We start from the raw sequence: 21,745 nt of genomic DNA, 5'->3' as shown, positions 1-21,745 counted from the left end.
TCATGTTTTGTTTATGCTCGTCAAAAATAGGTGCCAGAAGCCAATAGCAACTCCTTCTGGTTCTTGGGAGCAAACTGAAGGTCTATTTATATTTACCACTCCCTGCTGAAGCAGTGCCTATTTAACTTTCAATTTTCTTATGCATAAACACAGAAAAACTAAAATAGTGAATCTCAATAAAATAATGAACAGGCAAGCACACCCAGGGAAGAACCAGGTTCTGTATAACCTGGTGTCCCCTGTTGTTGGCAGCAGCTGTGTTGGTGCTGTGCTGGCTTCCCCTCTTACAGCTCCTGCAGTTAATCCTTGCTCACAGAACAGCACCAAGGGTTTCCACACCCCTTCTGAAATAGAAAGGCCAGCTCTGAAGCAGCACACAACAAGGTAAGTGGCCAAACAAAGGTACAGAATGTTGGTACTTGGCTTTAATTAACCTTTAAACAAAATGGTGAGCATGGTGCGCTTGTGCAGAAAGTGTCACTTCCTCCCATTCCTGTGAACACAACACAGTGAAGTTTCTGTTCTGCTCAAGCAGAAGGTAAAAGCACAGGTAGACAGAAGCAGATACAACAAATAATTCATTGGGGTTTGTGGGGTTTTTTGGATACTCTCCCATCTTCTGTGTCCAAATCCTCACAGGCAATTTGTTTTTGACCCATTATGTCAAAAGTATTTGGTATTTCAGCTCACAGGTCAGAGACTACAGTGCCCTTTTCCAGGACTCTTAGGCCTGCCCTGCCCTCACACTTCAGCCTGAAAACCACAATCTGCAGCATCAAAGAGCACCAGCACAGTCGTGACTGAGGGGGGAACAAATAACCAGAAACACCTGCTATAGCCCAAGTTGGTTTTGCAATGCTTTTATTACTGTATATATTAACATTGGTTTGGATAGTATGTAGCAGGCATCTCGACATTGAAGTTCATTTGTGCACTCTCTGAAGGGAAGATGTTTTACCCTCAACACAACCTCCTTCTGCTTCGCTTCCTGATCTGGGCAGCACTCGCTGCTGCTCCTGCTCTCGAGGAGCAGCCACTCACATTTATAATGAATTATACCAACAAGCACATCTCTACTAGAAAGCACATCACTTTATTGTGAAGGTCTCAAGTGGAAGAGTTCAACTTAACCATGACAATACTTTATGTATTACAATTGCCTGTTGATTTATGCAACTATGTTGAAGAAAGCTGTTAGCCAAAGTCACCCCCCCCAAAAAAAAAAAAAAACAAAAAAAAATCAGAGGATATTTGCACCAGTTTTAGTTTATACCTCACAACATACCTAGGCTATATTTTTATTATCACAGGGTGTATTTACTACTAGGGGAATGTTACATGGTCTTTCAAACATGAGACTATTTACAGAATAGGCTGAACATTTGAGTTTAGATAAAGCTGAACAATTTTACATGTATAGGAAGTGTTATAGGCTAGCTTTCCTGTGGCTTTTAGCTAGACATCAGGCACTAATGATTTGATTAGCTCTGTACAAAGAATCACACACCATCCAAAACCTCTTGGCTGCTGGTTAGTTCCAAATTATTTGAGATAGCGCCTACTTTGAGCAACAGTCTGGTGGGGGGCCCTGCTGCCCCCGTGTCCTTCTGGTGCCTCGCTGCAGAACAGAATAGAAGCTTAAGCTGTTGCACTAAGAAGAGTATTGATTAAAAGAGGATGGAATTAACAGTATATAGAAAAGACATAATATACTGGTAGAAAGTTATACCTCCTCCAGGTTATGCTGAAATCACCGTGTCAGGGAAATACTGTTCTCTCCCCTACTACGCAAAGCTGTCGGGAATCCCCTAAGTGGAGTCCTTGAGAAATAAATTAAGTTCCAAGACTAAGTTAGGGAACTGTTGTACATTCAGAGTGCGTTACGCCTCCATGAACATTGGCTGGGTGTTTCTAGTACAGCACACGTGCCTTAAGCACCACGACAGCTCAGGCTTCGGGGCCACAGCCACTGGTTGGAGTTGCAGGGAAGGTCTCTGGTCTATTATCAGGAGGTCTGAGAGCCATGGCTGCACACACAGATATGTTTTGTGCACAATGCAAGCCTGATTTCCCCCTTAGCCATACAAATTAAGACAATATTTATCACCATACAGTTTGATATTACTTCCAATAAGTACAATATTTATTAAACATTTCTTCAGTTTTGTTACATATTGTGCAACAAATTACAATATTCTGCAGCCACAAATTATATGCTGAGTATGAAGAAACTATTAATCAGATAGTGTGATCTCTCCATTTATAATTCTACAAGAAGGAACTAGCAAATCAGATCTTACATATATCTTACTAAATTTTATGCATGGAAAGTGACAGACACTGTTGTGCTGTTTGATACAAAATGGCTAAACTTCATCTTCAGAAGACTAAACCTGACATCTAAACATGCCAATAGAAACATCAAAACAAAAATACATCCTAACCAACCACAGGAAACAGTCTGGTATCAGGAAAAGCAACAAGGATTACACGTTTATAAACCAGCACACAAAGGTTTAAAACAGTTCTGAAAATGAAGTTAGCTGTCTTGAGTCAAGGGAATAAAAAAAGTCAGTATTGACCATTTACAATCTCTGACCTTTGTGGAGACAGTAAGAATCTGTTGTAGTGCAGCTACATACAGTACAATTCAGGCAATTTTTTTCTTTTTCACTTGGGTTCAGATTGCAAATTCATTGTTGTGAGACAAAAGGGGGGAGGCAAGTTTTAGCAGCAACCTCCACTAGACTGCTTGACTGGAGTGCTCTGAATTTTAACATTGGACTTCTCTGCACCACCAGCTGTCGCTCCCGGGCCCATTCGTTTTTTAATCTCAGCAGCCATGGTCATGAAAGACTGTTCTACATTTGTGGCATTCTTTGCACTGGTTTCCAAAAAGGGAATTCCAAGAGAATCTGCAAATTCCTGCAAATTGAGAAACAGTGAACAGTAAGCTCATACACAGGTTCATAGCTCGCCTCCTTTCCTGGTGCACTGCTGGATAAGCCACAAGTTCCTCAGATTCCACCCCACACCCCATCTCCAGTCTGACCTGCAGGGCAGGGGTCATCACACTGCCCCCATTTGTGTCACCCTGACATCCATGTACCACAGCACAGCTCTAGGACCTCAGTGCACTATGAACCAAAGCAGGTGCTCACCGAGCAAACACAGGTGTTTATCCACATACCTTTGCTGTTGTATAGTCTACTACTTTCTTTGTGGTCAGATCACATTTGTTCCCCACCAACAACTTGTTGACGTTTTCACTGGCATAACGGTCTATCTCCTGCAGCCACTGCTTTACATTATTGAAAGACTCCTGTGAGATAAGAGAACTGTAAGCAAGGCTCTGGGAGAGGGGAGTTCAGCACTCTGGTAATGACCGGGAAAGAACAGAAAGCAGGGACCTGACCAATGGGATTCACAATCCCGGGAGAGAACTCTCTAATGCTGCCATCCCCGATGGCCTCGGGATAGCCCAGTCACTGCATGGTACACACAGCCCCTGCCCAAGCCCTACAAAATCATCCCTTCCTGCACTCCTCCCCCCCTATTATTTTCCCAGCTCCATATCTTGAATATTCAAGAGCTGCTACCATCTGGGACTCTTCTTCCTCTTCCTGTAGCAGAGATAAGAGACAGGGCACACAGCTGAAACCAGAATAATCCCACAAATTTACAAAACACGAGGTATCAGGTGCAAACCACCTTGCTGTAGATATTCTGGAACAACCTTTGCAGAAATGCTGGACCAATATTCCAGTTAGCAATTGAATACAATTGTTCTTTTTCTATTATTTAAGGAAACCCTACACTTCCCAAGTGCCCTTCCAACAGGACAACTGCACCAGTAATCTTCAGAGATCCTTTCACAGAAAACACTGGCTCAGTTGTGTCCTGCACACATGCTGCAATTTTCTGTTCCAAATGCCCATTTTTACTGTAGACCAAAGTTCAAGTACATTCAGAAATCTTTCAACAACTTCCATCAGTAACTCAGACTTCCTGCTACCAAAGGCAGGGTGAGAAGTATTCCCACAGAAAAACCAGTTATCTGCTCAGCAAGTCTGAGGTTAAGCCTAAAGTACAATTGTTTAAGAGCCATAAATCCCACTGCTCCTTTTATTTCTGTGTTCAGCCCCAAACCCTGCATAGGAACATATACACTTGGTTTGATAAACCTCAGTGCAGCCTGGAGAACTATGCCACTGTCTCCTTAAGACATGCTCAGTTGTTAAATTCCTGGGTTTATTTACTTATCAGCCTGGAGAAACTCTCCAGGCACAGGTTTAACACTTACCTGATCTGTAACATCATACACAACTATGATGCCATGAGCTCCTCTATAGTAACTGGAAGTGATAGTCCGAAACCTCTCCTGTCCCGCCGTGTCCCACTACAAGACAAGTGACAGGGTCAGTCCCCGCAGTGTGGCTGTGCCAGAGTCACACATCAGCTTCCAGCAACACAGCTCAGAGGATCAGCCACACAATTGCAACCACATCCAAGTCACAGCTGCAGAAGTGGCTCTGAAACTGTGTGCATCAAACAGGATTTGAGGAGAACAAGTATTTTAAGCCGAGAATTACACTTGGGTAGGCGTTTTTCTCAAGTGCTCAGTTGCTTGGTTTCAGCCAAGTGCAGCCAAGAGATCTCTCTGAGGAGAGCATGAAGCGGTTTTGACCCATGGAGAAGCCACGGTTCAGTGCTCAGAAGAACAAACACGAACCAGGGCTTGGTTAGAAATAAGGTCAGAGCTGCAGGTCTCCAACACGAACACTCCCTGCAACTTCCTTGGCACAGGAGCTCCAGCAAAAGTATTTAAAGGCAACAACTCAAACCAAACCCAGTTCCCTTCTCCTGCTGTGAGACTCAAGAAGGGATATTAGATGCCTGACCTCTTCCCCCACCCAGGACAGGAAAAGCACTTGCCCGAACAGCTCCCTGGAGCTGTGTCAAGAACAGGGCTGGCTGCACGTTAGAAACAGACTGAGACAGAATTCAACAGTGACAGCATTCCTAGTGGGCTGCTCTGTACTCAGGACAGTTACACTGGAGTCTGGAGGCTGAGGCTTCTGGCTGTAAGCTGGACTCCTGCTCCACAACATGGAATCCCTGAGTCATTGCTGTCAAGAGCTGGGAGCCTCTGCTTGAGCTGGAGGCAGTGGCTGACAAGGATTGTGTGACCTTGCACACATATTGGGTTTCATTACACCAGTCACCCTTTTAGAGTGCTTCAAGATTAAAGAACTGCCAAGTCTCTTCCCCTGTTTATTCCAAGAGAAAGGCCAAAAGCAGCACCGCCCAGTGCTAAGGCACACAGGCCACTTACAAGGCTTTGTGTCATTTTTTCCACTCAGGTCAACAAAAGCAGTTTCCAGCACTAGACACTGCAGTCTGCTAATAACAGCTGCTGAGGAATTCAGGCATCTTGGACAACTGTGTGGCATTCCTGCACTTACACAAAACCTTGCTAAAAACTGTGGAACTACACCAATTTTGGTACAAGAGCACTCCAGCAGAGATTCTCCTCTTTCAGGGAAACATAATAAGCATCCTTCTTTAAGGACAGGTCATAGGAAGCCTTGGAATCTTGTGAAAACTGCCTTGCCTCTTGTAACAGGGAAGATATCACGTTTTAATGATTAAAGTACAAAGATAACTGCCAACAGTTATGAATATAATTCTGTGCTCACAGGGTTTAAAGTACCCAGGAGTTGAGAAATATTACTTACTATCTGAAGCTTGATTGTTTTCCCATCTAGTTCTATAGTTCTGATTTTGAAGTCCACACCAATCGTGCTGATGTAACTTTCTGTGTACGTGTCATCCTAGGAGAGAGAGTGAACAGAAGTCAAGCCAGCTGCACCTCTTCTGCAGCCACTTCATTATGCACCAGGCAGACAAGGGTACTTAATTTCCTTGGAAAACCAGCCTGATCTCTCATGGCAAAGTCCAGGAGGCAACTATGCATTTCCACAGTGTATCTACTTTTCAAAAATTCTGCAAAGCTTTTCCAAAGCACCACAAAAAAAACAGATCTGTGTTTCAAAAACTAGTAAAAAATGCGTTTTTTATGAAAATCCTGCAGCGTTAAGTCCCTGTAAACTGTAAAAACCAGTCTTTGTTCAAGTTGGCAGACTCAGAATAACTACTTAGAATAACTACTGTCCTTAACAAAATGCATCAGATTTTTATTTTCCTTTGATGTTTTTTCATCTGTGCTACACAGCAGCCACCTACAAGTCAGAGGCTTTGCTTCAGCCACACTCCACACATGAATTTCAGATCCTCTGCTGCTGCAGCTGGTTGCTAGGGCAGGTTAGAGTTACAGCTGAGGTACTTGTGCTGAGTCCTCTGCTCTGCAGCCTGTGTCAACACAGGAAGGAAAACACTGTTGAGCAGTTTGCAGGGACCTGGCTGCAGGCTCCAGCAGGCCTTAAGGCACACAGGAAGGGCTGGATCTGCCTTTGCTACCTTCTAGTCATTGTCAGAATGAAGGAAGTTTCTATTCCTAAAGTATCTGTAGGATAGAACTTCATGCACAATATACCACAAAAGGCTTTATGCAACCAGTAGGTATCACAAACACAAGGGATTTCTTTGGGCTGTGAATGGAAGACATCTTAGGTAATACAGCCAAGTAAGAATAAAATATTAAGCCTTTAAGAATGACACGACATTTATTTCCTTAACATTTCAATACTCAGAAGGGTATGTTTGAAAAGCCTGAAGTTTAACCTACAGCAGCAAGAACACAGGTAAGTGAATGCTGTGGTAATTCCTTAAGTCAGGGTAAAACAGCTTAGTTGGAAAGTCATTTTTCCACAGGAAAGAGCTACTTAGTTGAAAAAACAGCAGATAACTGAGTGCAAACTTAAGCTGGCTATCAAAAGGAAAAGTTGGATTATTTGCATGAGGCCAGGATTAATTCAGCAGTATTTGCAAGAGAAGCTGGCTAGACTGCTCTGGGAGTACTGCTCCAGCTGTGGTGTCACTTCCAATCCACTGCCTCCATGCTGTGAGCGGAGCAGGGGACATCCTTCCCCTGTTCACACTGGATTTAGTGCCTCCCTGCCCTAACACTGCACCACCAGCAGCTGTGACAGCTGTAACTGAGGCTATTTGTACACCCCAGACCACCATTTCACATTAATAACATGGCACAACAGGCTCTTCCCAGAGGTGCCCAGAGCAATCGTTCAGGCTGTGAGAATGATACCATCACCTTTTAGTAGCACCACGCTTGAGTTTATAAGTTAATGTCCCATATTCTCCCTTCCTTCCTCTCTTCCCGTGGCAACATAAAGCTGCACTTTGGCATAAGCACAGATAAGAAGTTCAGCTTTTTCTACTAAGAGCTGTCAAACCCATTTTAAATTTTCCTTGTTGAAGGAAAACTTGAGCTTCTTGCATCAAAGTTCGGCCAGAGCGGCCCATCAGCAATTTTAACGTTCACTAAAGGAAGCACAAGGCCTTGTTATTCCTAGATTATTATTTAAATTGCTTCTCTGACTAAACAACTGGTAGATCTTTTCAATGCAGATATCAAATTTTATCTGGCAGAAAATGTTCTTATCAAGTAGTAACTGATCAAGGTCTTGCCCTGACACATATGTACCCCTCGTGCCTGAAGGTTCACACCCCAGAATTCAAGTATGTCCTTCCACTTTCAGTGTTCTACCACTACGGTAATGATGGAAGTTAAATTAAGGTATCTTGTTCTCTAGCATCAGAAAAATTAGAATTAAACTTAACTGGACTCAGTCTTGATATTATTTCTTTCCAATTTACTCAAATAACATCAGGTAGAAACAAATTCAGAGGACAGGAGGGTTTTTCAATACCACACTTATTCCTTGGTATGCCAGACCTGACAGGCATCAGCTCTGCTTCCAGAACTACTTGAAAGGGGAGTTCTTGCTAAGCAGCTTTTTTACATAAAGTTTTCAAGCATGATCACTTACTGCAAACCTAAGTAGAAGGCAAGATTTCCCAACACCGGAGTCTCCAATCAGAAGTAGCTTGAATAAATAGTCACTGCAGAAGGAAAAAAAAAAAAATTAGGTCACTTAATGAAAAACACTGTCAAGAACCAAGTTCCTTACAGCCAGGGTATTATGATGTTTGAGAAGGGTAAATGAATTCACTGCTAGGAAAATCACCTACAACTCCAAGCTCCTCTATCCAATTTAGACACAATTTACTTGGTAAGGGAAGTGTGAAGCAGACACTCTGAATGCAGCATTTTTACGTGGAACTGTGCTTCCCTAGGAGGGTACTCTGGGAATATCAGCTGGACAATCAGCAAGACGAACACAGTCCTACTCCGGCCCTTTGTGGTCTAGCAGAGATGAAAACCAAGCTCTGCAATTAAGTGCAAGCCTCCCTGCTTGGGCGAGTAACTCAACACGCAGGCGGCAGGGACAGCCTGCTGCCCACCAGAGCCATTATCTTTGCATCTTTGGAGTCACAGGCTTCACAAATACCATGCAGCTGCCCAAAGCCAACCCTCTTTCCTCAGTTTAGGTTACCATATTAAAGTTCCAACAGAATGCAGCAGCACAATATGCAATTTAAATATACAAACTGGCAACACCAAGTGTCATAGTTACAGTGCCTGTTAGAACAAAGTTAACATCCACCTTCCACAACAGACTATTTATGAGCAGAGACCAATACTCCACCTGCCTTTCAGGAATTAAAGGTACAGTTAATGCCAGATGAGGATACATCTCTGGGGGATGTCAGATGGGATATTAGTAATTCTCAAGACACACTGGAAGAGCTGACAATTCTTTCTTAATGTTGAGTCTTCCCAACATTAAAGAACAAGTACAGTGTCATCAGTGACCAACCTCGATTTACACTTCTAAGAGTAGTGAAGACTTCATTGTTGGTAAAACTTAAGTTTCTGTGTTAGTCCTAAGACTAATGGGGAAATTTCATACTAGAGAACAAGTAGCAGAGACAACACAACACATTTTGCTTTTTAAGTACTACTAACTCAGTTTACAACTTTTCAGCCCTGTAGTGGCCAGGAATTAAGTCCTGTTCTCATTTAACCACAAGAGTTTAACAGGTATATTTTTATGCCCACTTAACCAAGCTGAGTAAACATTATGTTTATGTAAATGCCTGAAATCAACTGTCCCCACCTACTATTCCCTAGCATTGCCATTGACTCTGGCTGGCAGGAATCCAGCCAGGAAACTGCATCCATCCCCAGCTGATAACAGCCAAGCAGATGGTCAGCTGCTCAGCTTTTCACCACTCCTCTCCTCAAGTGCCCAAGTGACTCTCACCCTGGCTGGCCCCAGGCTGCAGGAACACACTCAGCTGAAACCTCCAGCTTCCAAGCACTCCTCTCAAGGATAGAGAGAAGCCAGGAGTGGTAAACACAGCAACTGATAAGATGATCCTTAAAAATGCAACCTCACGGTGTAAAGCTACAAGTGCTCCAGGTACTTAAAAAGAATAATCAAAGTCGAAGGATACCTACCAGCTTACAGTCACAGAAGTCACCACTCCACCTGTCAAGCCATGTACTAACACAAGGCAAGATGGTTTTAGGAGAACGACAGTTATTAACCGAAACTGTTCAGGGGACAGAAGTTACATTGCATCACAAACCACAGATCTCAAGAGATTCGAGATGGCTGAAACTTCTACTGATCAGAACACTTCTTAACCCCACTAATTGTTTAGTTCCCCAAGAGCAGCAAAAAACTCTCTGTAACCTGGAGACCAAGGTGAGGTACAAGAGCTCCAGGACGTGGACCACTGTTACACCTGTGCCTTCTCCCCCACCACGATGCCTCAGCCTTCACACAACTCCTTCCCACTCCAGCAGGATGTTTGGGCTGTTCAGTTTCCTATATATCCAAAATTTTCAGCAATCCTGAAGTTACATTATTACTTAAAGTAAGCACTAGTACATTTGAAAGTATTACAGCTTGCAGCACATTATAATCCCCTTAAGAATATTAACATGTGAATATTAGCACTCCATTGCTTTCACTGAAATTAGTGGAAAAAAGTAACTCCTTCCTGGTATAGGTAAGGCTTCAGCTGTGAGTCTGAGATCCACTTAAAAGCCTCCCCTTGCTTCCAAGAGTTATTCAGGTCCCCCCAGACATCAAGTAACTTGCCTTCCTCTTGTTATTCTTAGCACTACGAGCATCTCCCAGCCAAACCTACCCAGCCATTAAATCTGTTACTGTTCAGAAGCAAACAAGAATAACAGCTTATACACAGAACTGTTGTTAATACAACAGGAACGCAGAAGCCTTAAATACTGGGTTTGACATCTTTGCTATTCAGGCCTCCCCTCACTTAGGGCTTCAGTATTTTCAGAGGCAAGTGATAACCACAGGCTCACATGGTGGCCTTAAGCCACCTGCCTCACCCCCACCAAAACCAGGGCCAGTAACAGGCTGAAAACAGCCTTTCCTGGGCTAGCTCTGTCTCTGACCACAGAAACTGGAGCTGTGTCACAAAAACCTACTTTTACCAGAGATAAGCAAGGCTGATGCTTAGACATGCATCAATTTGGAAATAATTTATGGAGAACCCTGCAATTTAGGTTTTTAATCTATTAAGGCACTCCATATTGCAATAATATAGTGCCTTCCTTTCCACATACACTTTGGAAGTCGTAACTTTTAAAACACAGCAGGTGCCCACGTAGGGGTTTGAGAACCAAACGTGCAGCCTCTTACATCCAGGGTGATGCTTGAGACAGCTCCTGGGTACAGCAATGGTTTAAATCAAATAAAACTAAATATCTCTAGACTGAACTACACTAACAGAGTATTTGTGTAAATGGGTTCAACTGCAGCAATGTGTCCAACAAGCCACACAGGTTAATTCTGGTATTTACTCCCAAAGAGCCACACAACTATTTCTGAAGCCACTGAATTTCGCTCCTTAAACCTGAAGACTTAAACTCATGAGCTCCTCCAGTTTAGAGAGCCTTCTCCACACTGCTTAGGAGACAGTGGGAATTCAGGTTAATAATTCAATTATTTCTCACCATTGACAAAAGCAAGTCATACTTGGGACCCTCAGAGAGATCCCACTGGAAGAGCATGTGTGGCAAGGCAGGCTCAGTCAGTAGGAGTGAGGCTTTCAAATCCTCCCCCCCCAGGAAGGGGATATGGTCACTTCCTCTTGCCAGAGATAAAGGACAAGTATGTGAAGTTTAACTGCTTCTTGCAAAAGAAAAAACAAAACAAAACAAAAAAAACCTCAACCCAGGCACCTCCAAAACAGCCCTGTGGATGTTTTGGGAAGTGCAGCACCATCCTCCTCTTATGTGCATGTCCCGAGTCAGCAGTGCAGCAGAAAACCAGGAAATCAAGTTTTTAGGACAGGCCTGGCCAAAGCTGTGTGGAACAAGGGACCTGTGGGGCTCTAAGACACTGTTGTTTATGCAGGGAGGCACGTGGGGATTTCCTAAATCAGGAAGGTTTTATGCCAAAACAGACAAGACCAGGTAGTCATCTGTCTCCAAGAAGGAACTGCTGGAATCAGCTTTAATCACTGATGTCAGCTGCAAGTTTACTGTAAACAGGTACTCAGGCAGCCTCAATCCCAGGTCTTTGTTCTACCACCCCAGAAATTCTACTGAAGAGGAGCATGACTGTCACTCTGATTACACACTGCTTGTGTAAGTAAACAGAACCAGAAGACATAATGCCACTTTGCATCGCAGATTGCTGTTTAGAAAGGTTAGAACACAAACAATTTCAGATGATTCCAGCAACCCAGGAGCTGCCATTCAATTGTCATCTACCAACCACCATCACACAAGACTGAAACCCCCTCACAGGTATCCTTTAACACTCCTGAAGAACACAAAAAAACCCCCAGACTTACTCCAAAACCCACTTCATTCCCTCATTTCTGCTTGAGGGTATCTAGAACAAGATCCAGACGCTACAGAATGGATCAAGATTAATTCCTGGTAAGACTTGGATAGTGCACCCATCAGTGTGTTTGTGCCAGTCAGCCAAGTACATGCAAGTGGCAGAAGGGGTAGGAAATGCTGAACCTGATGTGATCTAGTCACAGCAGAGTCAATATTGACATTCTGCTCATTTAAACACCGTCAGGGAGGGAAGAACACAGAAGGAATACATCCCAGTGCTCAGTGGGCAGGTGTTTTCAGAATTTAGCTTCCAAACACTAATATCTCACCCACTTCTCTTCAGTTTCAAATAGTCCACTAGGCTGTCCCACAGCCCTGAAATTGTTGGGAAGCTCTCAGAACCACACATACCTCCCCCTTCGAGCCCTTGCATGAGCAGATTCTAATTCTGAACTTTAGCAGGAAAATTGAAGGAAAGGGGTCTTTCGTGAGAAGTTTTAACCATCCCTCTGACTTCTGACAGAGTTCTGGAATACCCAGAAGGGTTGATTTGGGGCCACAGCCTGATCTGAAGCTGTGCTAAGGAAGTGAGAATGTGTTACAAGGCACTTCTAAGAGGAAAATGGACATATCTGCTACAGGGAACAAGAAGGAATAATGTCATGATCCCTTAAACCTTATTCCTAGTTTAACAAGGACCCAAGTATGCCCATTACAGTGACAGGTATTTTCTGGCCATCTCACCACACCCTTCCCATCTCCTCCTCTCATCCTGCAGGCCAAACCCTATCAGGAAGTGGCAATTTAACACCACAAGTTAATCTTAAACTACAGCTTTTCCTCTTTGTTTCGCTTTCAAGAACTCAGCTTGTTCCACCAGGAACGGGCACTCTTCATGGAGAACAAGCCTCCCTCAGAACATTCTCCCCCCCCTCTTCACAGCAGCTTTCAGTACCTCATTGCAGGGAATGACTCTCTGCGTTATTCTAGAGAGCTGAGAGAGTTCAAGGAAGCCAAAAAAACAAAACAACACGCCTGCAAAAAGCGCCCTTCGACCTGCTTCTGTCAGTGGCCTAACACTTTGCAGGTGTTAAAACTCAGAAAGTCTTACAGGTAAATTCGAGTTTAACTCTTGAGGACCCCAGAGGCACCAGCAGATTGCTGGCCTTTCATCCCCTGCCCTCCTCCAGCTACTTGCCTTGGTGTTTTCCTAAGCTACACATGCAAGTTTGGGATGTAATCTTGCCAAGATGTAACTCGAGTTCCTGGCTGTACCCCTTGGGTTTCACCAACTCCCTCACACCAGCTGATGAGCACTTGTTTGCTCCCCAGGTGATTTTAAGAGGTAACATTTGTGCAAGCAGCCCCAGGATCCAGGGACACGCAATAGTCGGGAGCCCGAGCTGTGTGGAAAAGCTGTGAGGACAGAGGTTGCCGGAGCCTCTTCCAGGAGCAGAGTCCATGGGTATCCAGAGCAGCAACGTCACACCACACGTGTGTTTCAGCACCAGAACCACCTGAGCGACATCAGAGGGCACGGTGGCTTCACCACCCCCAAAGTGGAGTGCCGGCAAAGCCAGAACCCTAAACGCACCCTACAAGGTTAAAGGGTTGCCAGTGCAGCAGCTGATTTTTGAAGTGCTTTTTAAACTTAACTATAAGTCACTCCTCTCATTCGATCCAAAAAAGCCAAGAGTAAAACAGGGTTTACTGTCCCCCCACACCCCGGTGGGAAGGACACAGCTCTCAGAATCTACCAGAGAGCTCAGACACCCCCACTCCCGAGCACGGAAAGGCCACACTCACACAATGACCCTCCCCAAAAAAACAACAAAAAAAACCCCTGTGTCATGCCCAGGTTTTCCAGGCAAGTGCTATTCCAGCTCCAGTCGGAGCCCGGAGAGCGCTCCATCACCGAGTCGCGGCGTTGCAAAATCTACATAGGCAAGAAGTGTTTTGCAAGAGCCATGTGACACACACATGACTCGCAGCTCCGGCGAAGGGTGGACCCCCCGCCACCGATGGGCCGCGGGCCGGGGCCACCGCCTTTCCCCGGGCACTTGTTGGATCCAAGGCCCCGCTGCGCTTCCCGAGCTCCGGGAAAACCGCCGCGGGCTGCGCCCGATGGCGCTCCCGGGGCGCTGTGGCGGCGCTGCCGGTTCGCGGCGGGGACACTCCTGACCCCTCACGGCCCCCCCGGTCCCCCCACCCGGCCGCCCCCCCTTCTCCCCTCCCGCCGCCCGGGCTCGGGCGCGGCCCTGCGGACACCGGGGGGGGTGGGGGGGGAAGGGGGGGACGAGCCCTCGGAGCCACGGGCTCGGCCCGGCCCCCCCGCGCCCCGCGGCGTCCCCATCGCGGCCCCGGGGCCGCCGCGCCCCGTACTCACTATTCGGGGTTCATGCTGGACATGTCCGTGGGGCCCGCGGCCCGAGGGACGGCGAGCGCGCTGTGAGAGGGGGGGGGCGGTGCGGCGGCACCTCCCGCCGCCGAGGGCAGGCGCTCGGCGGTGCGCTGGTCCGAGGGAGCCGCGATCGCCCGGCGCTCGGCTCGGCCCGTCCGCCCGCGCCCGCTCCGCGGCCTCCGCGCTGCGCCTCAGCCCAAAATGGCCGCCGGAGCCCGAGCAGGAAACGGGGCGGCCGCTCGCCGAGCAGCGCTTACATGGCCGGGGGGCGGCCGCGGAGCGCCACGGGAAACCGAGTCCGCGCCGCCGCCACCGGACCGCAGAGACTGCCCCCTGCGGACTCGCTCTCCCGGCGGCCCCCGCAGCGGCGGCGGCGCATGCGCGCCGGCCGGCCTTTCTTCCCTCGGCCCCGTCGGCTCGGCGCGGCGGGTGGTGCCGCTGATTGGCGGCGGGGCGCGGGCCGGGGATGACGTCAGTGGGCAGACGTGGCAGCTCGGGCGAGTGACCGCGCGGGAGGGGCGGGGCGGGGCCGCGGCGCGAGGGGGGGGCGGGGCCTGGCGGGGCCGCGCCCGGGAGCCATCCCGGGACAGCGCCGGGATACGGAGCCGGGATACAGAGGCGGGATACAGCCCTGCCCCATCGCGGGATCCCTCCCGTGATCCATCCCTTCCTCCATCCCTACGTCCCGCTGGGCCCGGTACCCCCCAGCGCGGCCCGGTGGCTCCCTTCCCTTTCCTCCAGTGGTTTCCTTATTTCTCCCGGTGGTTCCCTTCCCTCCGCGCCAGGCGGATCCCGACCCCGCCCGGCTCCGACCCCCCGCGCCAGGATGGGGTTCCCAGTGTCCCACCGAGGCCCCGGGGCCGGGGGGTGGTGGGAGGGACAGGGCAGGGACATCACACGTCAGGAATGTTCCTTGGGAATGCAGACAGGCCGGCAGGAGGAAGGGGAGAACCCGCTCTGCTGCTTGTTTTACCCTTATCTCCGTGTCTGGTGCGGGGTGGAACTGGAGACCTTGCACTAAAACTGAGAAGAGCAGGGCTGGCAGCGCAGCAGCAGCACCTGGAGCAGCTTCGCCAGGGGCTCCTCCAACCGCTGCCAGGCCTCTGTTCTCCACGGGCATCAATAACTCACCGTCCTTTTTTACTTTTACTGCCGTTGCATCTTTTATCAAAGGCTTTTTTGCAAGCGTTAGTTAGTTCGCGTTTCACAGCGTTCTGTGAAACTAAAACTAAATATTTCCATGCTCTTTTTGCTGCTGGGCATGGAGGGACTGTCCCATGCTTGGGATCTTGGAGCAAACGAACTGTTACAGCTGGCAGAATTTGGAATACAGGAGCCTGGTTTTCTGGTCAACCACTTACAGCAAACTTTCACTCAACATGAAACTGTGTTGCTGTCACTTTAGGTGTTGATGTTCTCAGGTTTATTCCTAGGCCCCAGCCTTTTCCACAGCATGACAGAGGGCACAGCACTACACATCATTCCAGACACACACACAGGGCACTGCTAAACCTTACAAGTCTTAACAGCTCCTTGTAATGAGCTCGGGAATTTAAATCCCCACTAAACACGTATTATCCGACGTTATTTCATTACAAAGGGCATAGTATAATACACTGACCAAAGTTTATCTTCCAGCAGGCTCAAAGGACAGGAGGAACAGTCTCCAAGTGGATTGCAAGGTCACCGAAACATCCTGTGCAGGGAAGTGTGTGTAGGACTCAGCTTACAAGCTGGGAAGCTTTAGATGCTGTGTGTTCACAGTCCTGACTTCCAGGAGTGTAAATACACCAAGGGACTACCAAAACAACCAGTGTGAATGGGAGGGAGTCTTTCTCTTGGACAGCAGCAGAATAGAGCTGAAGCCCCAGAGGAACTGAAATTGCAGACTTGTCCCTTTTCCTCCCCCCCAGCAAGACCAAGAGAAGTCACTCGTGCTCCTCACATCTTTGTGGTTTTAGTTACGTTCAGTTCCTCACAAAAAAGTCAATAAACTGTGCTGGCTATAATTGGCAATGCTGAGCACTGGTTACCAAGGGTTTGGGTTTCCTTTGCTTTCTCTCCTTGCTTGTTAAGGTAAAGTAATCTACAGATGAATCTACCACATACCTTGCTGTACTTGCTGCTCCTGTGGTGGCCACAGCCAAAGTTTCCACTTCCCTTTTCTCTATTACTTTGCATACTTGTGAAACAATACCCGTTTTGTTTGACGTTTGCCATCAGAAATCCAGTGAATCCTTTGAGACTCTCCTCTCCGTACAGCACAACTCTCTAAGGAAGGTGACCAGACGTGCAGGAATAATATCCCAGATGACAAACTTCATTTAGCAAGCAGCACTTAATTCCTCTGCTGAGTACAAAAATTGGTTTTACAGGGACATTTTTAACTTTTGTGCTTTTGCTTTTCTCTTCCCCAGTGAAACACAAAGCTCCAACCACCCCAATTCCTTATTCTTTTGTGAGGAATAATCCTCACAGGCCGCAACATATGAGGCTGCCACATACGGCGCTGCATAAATGTACCCAGCAAAGTCAGAGTAGACACAGGGAGAAACCAACACCAGGTGACTATGAACCCACAAATTAGATTTACTTCTGAAGTAGGGCACAGATTAATAGGAGTTTGGGATGCTGTTTCATCTCAGAGACATGTATCTGTGTCTGAGATGAGCATATTTAATCTGTGTGACTGCACTGGCAGGGTGGCAGTCGTAGCAACCCCTGGCTAAGGGGTAAGTGTGAAAAGCAAGTCTCCCCCAGCTCTGTGGGGATGTGCAGGGAGGTTTTTCTGCTGCCCATGTCGGGCTGAGGTCACCTGCTGCTGTGATGTCACCTGCTGAGTGCGTGCAGGTGTTTAACTGGATGAACAGGCTCAGCTAGAGACCCCTGCCTGGTGTCTAGCTGGGATCTCAGCAATGGTTTGTAACCTGTGTATCAGATTCTGTCCTGTCTCTCCTCCTGCCTTCAGGAGTTGTTCACAGTTTGTCTTGTACACCATGAACTGCTGGATGGTCAGAGAGGCCGTGCTTGCCTCTCGCTATCAGAAGCGTAACACAAGGAGCAATATCAGATGCCAGTTGGGGAAACATCGTCCATGTACCCTCGGGGCTGAATTCTGCCTGTGAAAATAGAGGTTGGTTTTATCCTGTTAGCTGCAGAATTTCCTTCAGCCTGGGCTACAGAGCTCTACCAGAGCAGCCAGGGGAAAGCCATGAGCACATGACACGTAACCACCTTCCCCAGTCCTGTCCACCCTGGGGCAGCATCCTGACCCACTAACTCGTGTTTTTGAGGTTAAACTCTGCTTGGTTCCTGGTTCCACATCAGGTCATCTCCCCTGCTCCCATCTCTCTCCTCCGCAGGCCACAAGAGGCATGTGCCAGAGAAGGCTTTGGGAAATGAGGGGACAGGAGGGCAGAGGATGGGAGGGAGAGAGAAAGCAAGCTGCAGTGGCTACAGTCAGGTGTAAGAGGGGAAGGAGGGGAAACAGCACAGGTGATGGGGGAGGAACATTACAGCTGCATGAGCTCAGGTTTTGCAGTGCAGTACAGATCCCCCATGCCTGCTCTTCCAGTGGGACTGGGGTGGTGTCCCCTTTGTGGATTGCAGTCTGCAGAAAGCAGGATTCATTCTACCTTCCTCTTCTGCCCTTATTTTATATGAGGTGGTCCATATTTTTTAGCTGTATAACCTATCACACAGTCACAGGGTGAAGGAAGGTTTCAGGTCTGCTCTCTACCACTCTACCACAATTTTACCCTGAAAATGTCTTTCTTTCCCCTGTATAACAGTTTTTGAACCAAAGGTAGGAGGAATCAGACTTCTGACCCAGAACTGCCTCCCCATAAAGCTGTCGTGTCAGCACAGCAGTGATCAGATACCATTTGCCCCCTGCTGGGTCCTTTTCCATAGACTATGTATAAAATCAGACAAAAAAAAATAATATAGGTATTTTTTTGCCCTTCAATTCCCCCTCCCCCTTCTCATGGAGTGGGAAGCTCACGGGCTGATAGATGCACAACAGCCTCGCTGAGAAGGTCAGGCACCAGGAAGGGCACAACATTGCAATTGGCTGTTTTGATACTGGGAGTGCTGGGGAACAAACACTGATTTTAGCTTATCAATAGCAGCAGTGTGTTTCTCTCGTCTTGCTCACAGTCCTCCCATGTGTATAATCTCTCTGCAGGACTTGTCAACCACCAGTGTTTTTTAGACAGTATAACCAGTCCATTTTGGATGTGCTGGCAGCACACCTAAAGTGGTGTCAGCAAATTCTTCCTATTAATTCTTGATTTAGGAAGTAAAGGGCAAGGGAGAAGAAAGTTTGCTGATGGATCTGTCGTACTATTGGGAGGGAAAGAACAAATGAACCCGTACTCAGGTGTAGTCTGATGTCAGAAAAACAGTAATGGAGAGGAAAATGGCATTCTGGAACCACTTAGAAGTGCTAGTCCACTACCACTCACTGCTTCTTACAGAAATGCAGCGAAATTTATTTGCCTGTGAATCACCAGGAAACAGCTGATGTCCAGCTCTACCTCTCGGTTTTGTTGGACATCTGGCCTGTGCTGTCACATCCTACAGTGAGGGGAATGGAGCCAGAGGTTTCACACTGGTTCCAATCACAGGCAGAAGACAAGAGGTACAGGCAGGGTGAGGTATCAAGAGCACTTGGGGGATGTGAAGCAATAGCAGGGCGCTCGGGGAGCAGATGTCTGACTCCAGTGAGCTAAATCTCTTTTGGGAAACTCCTAGAAGGAGATCTAGCACCTTGTTCTGCCTCCTTCCTTCAGGCCCAGTTTGCTTCAGTACTGCTGTGAGCACAGGGAAGTTCCTGCTGGCAACTGTCACCCAAATTTGAGGTAGAAAATTATGTTGAGCAAGACCTGAAACGCTATAATAAGCTGGTTACCTATTAACTTTGGTATCTTTCCTTTTTTTACTTTACACTGTTGCCATGGTTCAGATCATGATTTCGCTATATTTTTGCAGAACTGACAATTCCACAGTTTGTACTGTGTGAGCAGCCATGGAGAAAGCAGAGGGGTTTGGGAGTTGTGGCTTCTGGGACACAAGCCTCATGGAAGCAGGGTAACATTGCCAGCTTAGACAGCAACTGAATGCGCCTGCTAAAATCATGGGAAAAAGAGAAGGTTGGAAGAGACTCCAAGAGATGTTCTAGTCAGTTCCTCTGCTTCAGCTGCATCTATTTGCATCTCAATAACGGTGTTCTTGAAAACGTCCAGATATGACAATTCCACCGTTCCCACAGGCCATTTATGACAGCACCCACAAGAAAGGTAAAAAAAGCTCACCACTAAAATGATTCCAGGGATAAATTAAGCAGCTTAGGCTTTTACTTAAGTTTGCTGGTGAATTCAGTACACTTTACTTCATCTGGTATCTTCTGGGCATCTTTTAGTCATGATCTTCAGTGCCACAAGAGATAGAGGGGGCAGAGCCCGAGCTCATACGCTGAGCTCCTGTGCCTCTGTGCCAGCTGAGGATCCGACCTGTTTGTTTTTATAATGGCTCAAACTCTGGACCACAACTGTGCAACAGGGGGTTGGACTTTGAGGTTGCCCTGTCCTATGTCCTGCTTGCAGCACTCATTTCCTTCCAGCAAATGAGCCCTTCCTTATCCCAGCAGGGCCTGGTAGAATGCCCCATAGACACGGGGGCAGAGTCCTACCTGAAGGCACACCTGAAAAGGGCCCAGAAACATCAGCTTTGCTCAAGAGTGGATCAGAGTACTCCCTGCAGATCCTGCCCAGGGCTATCTCCTACCTCTGACTCATGCATTTTGCAACAGGGGAGATAGCAGGGTAGTGCTCCATGGAATTTGGCCGCTCTGCTCTTTGCCTAGGTATCTGTTTGCTTAAGAGTTCCATTCATCATACCAATTATCTTATAAATGCTCTGGCACCCACTCATCCAGCTGGGCTGGCATCTCCCTGCTTGGCACCGGATGTTATTTAACACTGACACTGATTTAATACTGAAGGTTGCTTTATTGGGTTTTGTAGGTGGCTTTGATGCCAGAGTTCTGGTAAGCTGAAAAGCTGGTATCTTATGCATGTGTACGGCATCCAGAAGAGGCAAAAGGATACATTTCTAATGAAAACCAGCAAATCAAATCAGTGGCTGTACTTTCTTTTAGCTTTCCTTCTATTGTCACTCCCTTCTGCACCAGCTTTTGTGCCACCAGCCTCTCTTATGACCTCTTCCATTTTCAAAAGCTTTCTTCTCAGTTTTTCTTTGTTCCTGACCCTCCTCTGTTTGCTCATCCTGTTTACACACCTGCCTGGCACGGCATCTTCCAGACTTTGTGTATTGCACACTTACAGGGGCCTGCAACGTGATTCAACAACAGAATGCCCCACTTGTTTCATGGCCTGACATCAACAATAACATTTTACACTTGTCATGATCTAAAATTTGAGCCTCTTTCTCAACTGTTCTTTGTGCTTTTTTTGCCTTTCTTGGCCCTTGGCATTTTGTTCTCTCCCTGTTCGTTCCTTGGAAGCTCCATCCAACTTTGTTTGGGGCATTCATTAGCAGGCTTGTTAAACCGCTTGCCCAACCATGTACAATTTAGTGTCAGGAGAGAGAGTCTCAGGCCTTTATAATGACATTTGGGGCTGCAATTGCACATTAAACCATCTTCTGGGATTATCTGTTTCCATGGTGGCTACAAATGCAGAGAGAAAGGAGGAGTCACCTCCCACACTACCCAGGAACAAACGCCTATCTTCAGGAGGGAAGGACAAGCTACTTTTGCCAAGCTCCACAGGCACTTTCCCCACAGGATTAATCTGGAGTCCTGCCAAGGCAATGGTTAGACACTGTTTGAGAAAAAACTGTTAGAGCTCAAAGATGCAGCACTAACCAGACCCTCAAAACACAGCACGTGCTGTTCAGGGCTTCGGCCTCCACAGCCTTGCAAGCAGAGAACTCTTTCTGGCAACTCTCAGAAGTCTTTCTTACAACTCTGCATTTTTCTTGTCCATACTTTCTTCTCAGTTTCCTGCTATATTTCATGCCTAAAAATGGAAACAGAAGGAAAAAAAAAAAAAAAAAAAAGGCAGGCAACGAGGCCATTTAGTCTACCCAAAGCTCTAAATGAAACCTCTGTTTGATGTTGTATCTTTCTGTAAACAGGTACAAGAGTTTTACTTTGTTCAGTGTTATGGGATTTGGGGAGATTTGAAAATAAGCTTACATAGTTGGTTTATCCTATCAGTAATGTTGATAACTGCATACCTTCCTTGGCTGGCAGACTAAACTTGGAGGAGTCATGCACTAAATTAAACTAACAACCAACAGAAAACCAGATGGGGTTCATCTTTTATTGCTGTTATTCAGCATGAATCCTTAAATGTAACAAAAGCTCAAGGTAAAAAGCTCAGGCTGTGGTTCAGTTAAGACAGTCAAATGCCTTCCTCTTTACCCTAACACAGGCCAGGCAG

General features: G+C 46.9%; 1 protein-coding gene across 1 annotated transcript; it reads right to left on the bottom strand.

Moving 5' to 3' along the window:
• Positions 1-1,072: 1,072 nt before the first annotated feature.
• On the bottom strand, positions 1,073-14,655 carry RAB1A (RAB1A, member RAS oncogene family). Its single transcript, XM_027878422.1, is given in 8 exon segments — positions 1,073-2,925; positions 3,191-3,322; positions 4,304-4,399; positions 5,739-5,834; positions 7,971-8,043; positions 14,262-14,365; positions 14,367-14,600; positions 14,602-14,655. Coding segments are annotated over 8 exon segments (987 nt in total). The 3' UTR covers positions 1,073-2,727.
• Positions 14,656-21,745: the final 7,090 nt, after the last annotated feature.

This window comes from Empidonax traillii, unplaced genomic scaffold, assembly GCF_003031625.1.
Source record: "Empidonax traillii isolate 1590-97213 ecotype Southwest subspecies unplaced genomic scaffold, ASM303162v1 scaffold41:size1892772, whole genome shotgun sequence".
In the NCBI taxonomy this organism is placed as follows: Eukaryota; Metazoa; Chordata; class Aves; order Passeriformes; family Tyrannidae; genus Empidonax; species Empidonax traillii.
The sequence above is the reverse complement of the archived record's forward strand: the minus strand, read 5'-3'. Positions and strand labels throughout refer to the sequence as shown.